The following is a 6000-nucleotide window of genomic DNA, read 5'->3' on the forward strand; positions in this document are numbered from 1 at the left end:
TTCCAGCAGAATATCAGTTTACTTGCTAACGGGAGGGTTGTTACTGCACTTACCAAAAACTTCTAAACATACCATACGAAATCTTGTTTAAGCCACGGGACCAAGCCAAGCACATCCCAATGTTACCATATACGGTCACCAACGCGAATACGATGGCAACTTGACAGATTTGGAACAAATATTGCGTTGTGTGTCACTGAGATAACATCGGCAGGAAAATATCAGATTGTATTACCTGTATCCGACCGGAGGTGTGGAGTGGTAGGAGCTACATTGCTCCAGGACACAGTCACTAAAGGTTAGTGACCCAAGATGGCATTCATCCCCGCGAAGGACGGCCAGGGCTGGACGCTGAGGACTTTTATGCCCAGTATAGGGCTGCTTGGAGAGAACAGAAACGGAGCGACACGAGGGACGAGCCACCAGACCTGCACTATTATCCCAGGTTCAGGGCTGACGCTACCCCGTGCAGCTGGCAACCGGGCTGAAGCTGCTGCCCTACACCTTGGCTGTCAGCCGGAAGGTATAGTCCCTCTTAGAAAAGCACCGCACGCAGGTTTCGTTCTCAAAGAGCGGATTTTGTGCACACAGAAGTTCTTGCCTTCACCCACAAGGGAAAGAAGGGGCTTGGATATTTACCAAAATAGCTCCCAAGGAAGAATATTTTTGGTACAGGCTCCCTCCAGGAGATCCTTAGCCCAGAATAAGATCAGTCACCAAGGGTGGTATTCCAGATTAAGTTTGTTGGAGGGGTTATTCCAGCGTTATTCAGTATACAAGCCCTTAGCCAAAGTCTTTACATTTCAGCCCTGAAAGCATTGGTGCAAACTTAGCCAGAGCCACCTCACCCTTCCTGCCTCCAGACACAGCGAGTTCTGCACCTGGACCTCTAAAATCAGACCTGCTCTCTGCTTTCCGTAGATACTTTGAAGGTATTGCCTCTTTCTCAAGAGTTTATCTGGGTTTCCTAAGATATCTCCTTTTTTGCAGTGTTTTGTACATTGGCAATGCAACACACTGGGTCACAAGAAGGGACAGACCCAGTAGGCACAGCTCCGAACCTGGAAAAAATCCCCCGTTTGCTGGAGGGCAGGGGGAGAAAAGTTGCTGCTTTAGCCCAGTCAGTCATCCCTGCAGGGCCCTTCACCTTAAAAGACATCACCTAAATAAACGTGTAAAAATAATACAACATTAACATTTAATGCAAGATTGCAGCTGAGCACTCAACTGTCAGGAAATATCAAAGCCAGCACGCGTGGGCAACTTCACTCTGCCCCCTTGTGCGAATGCACTACGGCACAGCCCTTCCCCGAACGCGGGGCACGCTATTAGCCGTCTCCAAATGGATATCCTAATTCCATCATAAGTTACTTTTGCCTAATACGAGTAGAGGAGAAGGACCAGCACTTTCACACCGAGCCTCCTCGGCCACCTTCCTCACTAGATTGCGAGCCAGCGAGCACCTATTTAACTTCTGACACCTCAGATTAGGAGGCGTTGGCACACTTTGGGCCACACACGTCTAATTTGGAATCAGGCTACAGATATTAAATGCTGTTTGGCCGAAACAAAGAGCCCTTCTTCCTCCGGAGAAAAGCCTTGCGACCTCAGGCTGAGATTTGGCTGATGGACTGTCTATAAAACCCAAGCGACAGAAACAGGTAACATTTATACATCTCCAGCGGCCGAACCCACCGTATGATACATTCGGAAAAAATCTGCAGGCATGCTAACAACTGGGCACATTTTTCCAAGAATCTGAAGTTATCCCAATGTAAACATCTAATAATTGGGAATATTCAACAGCACAAAATAAGACTGCAAAGTGCGAGAGAGTCTCATCTCTGCTCCCTTACAAGTTCGATCTTTCATCTACGTCCTCTGCTATCAAAAATACTCTAACCCTCAGGAGGTGCAAAGCAGGTTTGAAATGTTAGGGGTTTTTCTGTATTTTTGCAGCAATGACACCTTTTTCTTATTCCCTTCCCCTCTCTTGATATCAGCACATGAATGAATGACATTTTTCATGGGTTTGGCCCTGGTTTTTAAACTCTATTTCTACGTCATTTTAAATAACCAGGACCATCTATCTCTCCATCCACTCGCAGGACGGATTTTTCCAACTCCGAGAAGAGTTCAAACAGCCCAATTACCAATATGATCCTAGCAAAGTTACATTAAATAGGAAAATTATGACATCCGGGAATTACCGCTGTTAAGTTTCTGTCGCTTCTTCACATGAAAACAGTCCACAGCACTTCATTTTCCAGGGGCAATAAAAGAGTACGAGCAAGACAAGTGCAAACCAAATTTAAACAGGGTCAGCCAGTAAAGCAGCCGATACTCGGCTCACAACAAAAATCTTTTTGTCTTCTCCTGCCCACTTCAGATCTTTTCCGGAACTCCACCAACTTCTCAGGTCCATTGCAATAACATACATCCATGAGGTCATCTTAATTCATACCCTGCTGCCCATTGCCTACAACTTAAACTGAGTCTCCATTGTAAACCTGGCCTGGAATTCAGACTTGCAGGACTTACAGTCTATATACTGTTTTCTTTTTCATTCAGCTTCCAACCGAATCATTTTATAGTGCTTTTGCCTCCATAAAATATTTGCTTTGGAGCCAATGCCAAGAGGGTGAAAAAAAAAAAAAAAAAAAAGCACCACACTAACCAAACCTTGGGTTTTTAGAGTGACGCTCCCCTCTATCACCCTCGCCCCCAAAGTTTATTTTTGGCAAGTTATGACCCAAGCAAAGGGCAAGTTTAAACTTTCTAATTCACAGCTCCATGGCACTGGGTGATTTAAGGGTCTTTCAACAATTCGTGCAATCCTGATACTGTTGGGAGCTGCAGCTGGAGCAATCTGCATCCTAAAGCCATACCCCCATTCTCCCAGAACAATGCAGCCCCTCCTTTGTGACCAGAGCCGAGGGAGCTGAAAGCATGGTTTCCCACTCAGGCTTTCCAAGGACAGGACCCACCAAAGCGCGACACAGGCGAGAGCGGAGGAAAAGCCACCGCTCCTTCCTCTCTGATCCCAGAGCTTTGCTTAAAGCCCCTTCCCAAAAGAAACTTCTTTTTTTTTATGCACACACACAGCCCTGCCCTGCCACTCCCAGGCCAATGTATTTCAATTTGCCTGTGGTAGGGTACCCTGTTTATTGAAATCTGATCAACTGCTGGAGCCCCAGCGTTAAAATACGCTCTGGCTGTTGGGAACTGTCATTTGTCTGTCACCGAGGAAGTTAATGGATGCGTTTGTTTAGTTTGCTAGTGGGAATATACAGGGCAGAGGCTGGAGGGATTACAGGAGGGGAGAGGTATTTCTGATCCACAGAGGAATGCAGTTGCTTTCCTTTAAAATTGTCTGTGTATTTTTACATGCTCACGAGAAAAGCCCCTGGAAAGTTCACCTGTGCCTAAAAGACCTCAGCAAACCCAGGACGACCGCGCTCCATCCAACCCGATGGCCCCGAAACGGGTGGGTAAGGAGGCACCACACGTGGGCACGAGCCTGCACCCCTGCGCAAACAAGCAACGTGCAGGACGAGTCCACGCCGACGGCGGCTCCCGGACGGGGTCCCTTCGAGGGCATGACGGGTGCTGGCAGAGCACGAGCCCGGCGGAGCAGAGGGAAGGGTGCAAGTTGCAGAGAGTTTGTGGCAAGCGCGGTCTCCTTACCTCTTGCCGAGTCTGAAAATGCAATTATCCCGGCAAAAAGGAGCGCGAGCTGCAATTCCATTTTGAAAACCAGATCCCTCTGTGTCGTACAGGCTACCGTCCTCTCTAGACCTGGAGGCAGGAAAAAATGAGAGCAAAATAACTACTGAGAAAAAAAAAGAAAAAAGAAAAACAAATAACCCACAACTTCGCAGAGTTTTAAAACCTATAGTGAAGACGCAAGAGCAGAAACAGCAAATGAAAGAGCAACGTACTTGTAATTCATTCCTTGGCGCTCGGCAAGTAAAACTTTGCCCTCCTCTCTGCTTTAGCCTGATATAAATCAAGAACCCACTGAGGCCAGTAAGCTCCTCTAAGTTTACAGTTAATGCATAATTCTTCGGTATCCTGTACAGAACCAGTCTGGAAGGCAAACAAAACGCTAGCAAGTGGCCATAAAACAAGATTTCAGGTTAACAATTTGCGGAGGAACTTGGGGAAGGGAGGAGGAGGAATGTTACCTCTCCCATCAGCAGCCCAGAAAACTTTGTGTTGCTGCTTCAGTGCCCCTCAGACAGGCTCCGCTCGGGGTACGCGCCTTCCTCCCCTCCCCAACTTCCCTGACTCCCCCCGCCAAGCCCCACTTGTCTCCCTGTGCTCCAGAGGTGCGTCCCAAAGCACAACCGCACTTAATTATACGGATTCTTGAAGATGCCTTCGCTGTGATAGGCAAACCGGGGGTAGATAAGGTTTACATTAATTATACCCTGTTCTCCTCCTAAAACTCTCACTCTCTAAATACCGTCTGAATTCCTCACGCTTGTAACCTCCTCGGCCGGAGCACCCCGTGCCCCCAGGGCAGCCGGCAGCAGCGCCCGCAGAGCCGAGCCCGCACGGAGCCTCTGCCCCCCGCTCCCCAGCCTGCGGCGCGCAGCGAGGCCGGGCGGGCGAGGGGGGCTCCGGGTCCCGGCCCGGGCGGGGGTCTCCCGGCCGGGTAGCGGGGGGTTGCTGGGCACTTACCTTGGCCGCTGCCGGGGCTCTAGCAGCGGGCGCTGGCGCCCATCCCCGCCGCTCGCCGCCTCATGCCCTCCGCGGCCGCGGCGCCCGGCGGGCCGCTCCGCCGCTGGCCCCTACCTCATCCCCCCGCCCTGGGGGCGGGTGGGGGCTGCCCGCTGCCTTGGGGGGTGCCCTCCCCACGGAGCGGCTCTCCCCCTTCACCACCGGCTTTTTACCAACAGCCCCCCGCTTCGCCCCAGGGGCGACTGTTCCGCTCGGGAGCCACGGGCGAGGAGCTCAGGAAAAGGGGGAAACCTTGTAAATTATTCCCCCCCCCCCCCCCGCTTTCCGGGTCGGGCTGAGCGTGTGTGTGCGGGGAGGGACAGCGGGGACCTGACAGCTCCGCCGGGCTCCGCGGCCGCGGGATGCCCGGTGATGCGGTCCCGCGGCTTGCCCAGCCGGAATCCCGTTTAAGGAGCGAGGGGAGGAGGGGAAAGGGGCTGGGGAAGGGGAGGGGAGGGGGAGAGCCGGGGCGAGAGAAACAAGCGATAGAGCAACTTTCCCTGCAGCGCTTTGTGGCCGTGGGGGCCGAGCCGCCGCGGAGGGCGGTGCGGGGCCGCCCCGCTCCCAACTTCGCACCAATCCCCGGCGCCCCCGCCCGCCCCGCGCCACCGCCCCCCTTAACCCTTTGCGGGAGCGGCGGCGGGCAGTGGCGGCGGCCCGCACCCCCCCCGCCGCCCCCTTCGCGCCCCACGGCGGCGGAGCCCCGGGGGCGCTCCAGGGACCCCCCGCCACCCCCTCCGGCAGCGGTGCCAGCCCCGTGCCCTGCCGTGCTGCGGAGCATCCCCCGCACCCCACGGAGTCCCCCTAAGCCCGGCGGCGGTGGAGACCCCCAGCCCCGCAGCCCCCCCACCCCACGCACCCCACAACCCGTCCCCGCCAAACCACCCCTCTTCCCAAGGCAAGGAGAGAGCCCCGTCTGTGGAAACGAGGGGAAACGGCCTCAAGTTGCGCCAGGGGAGGTTTCGACTGGATATTAGGGAAAATTTCTTTATGGAGAAAGTCGTCAAGCATTGGAACAGGCTGCCCAGGGAGGTGGTGGAGTCACCATCACTGGAAGTGTTCAAAAAACGTGTGGACGTGGCACTTCAGGACATGGTTTAGGGGGCATGTTGGTGTTGAGTTGACGGTTGGACTTGATGATCTTAGAGGTCTTTTCCAACCTTAATGGTTCTGTGATTCTGTGAAACCCACCCTGCAGGCGGCGAGGGAGAGCCTGGGGTGGGCTACATCAGCTGGGGTGCAAATCATGCCAGAAAGCGGCCAGACTGAACTAAA

General features: G+C 53.3%; 1 protein-coding gene across 1 annotated transcript in view; it reads right to left on the reverse strand.

Annotated features, from left to right (window-relative positions):
• FGFRL1 (fibroblast growth factor receptor like 1) overlaps positions 1–4304 on the reverse strand; it is a gene marked incomplete at its 3' end in the record, with an annotated part of 177383 nt that extends 173079 nt beyond the window's left edge. The window contains exon 1 of the mRNA XM_081999441.1: positions 3688–4304. Coding sequence (XP_081855567.1) covers positions 3688–3748 — 61 coding nt within the window. The 5' untranslated portion in view covers positions 3749–4304. The remainder of the gene's footprint in view (positions 1–3687) is intronic.
• Positions 4305–6000: the final 1696 nt, after the last annotated feature.

Source organism: Phaethon aethereus (assembly GCF_964289735.1).
Source record: "Phaethon aethereus genome assembly, chromosome: 4".
NCBI classification, from domain to species: domain Eukaryota; kingdom Metazoa; phylum Chordata; class Aves; order Phaethontiformes; family Phaethontidae; genus Phaethon; species Phaethon aethereus.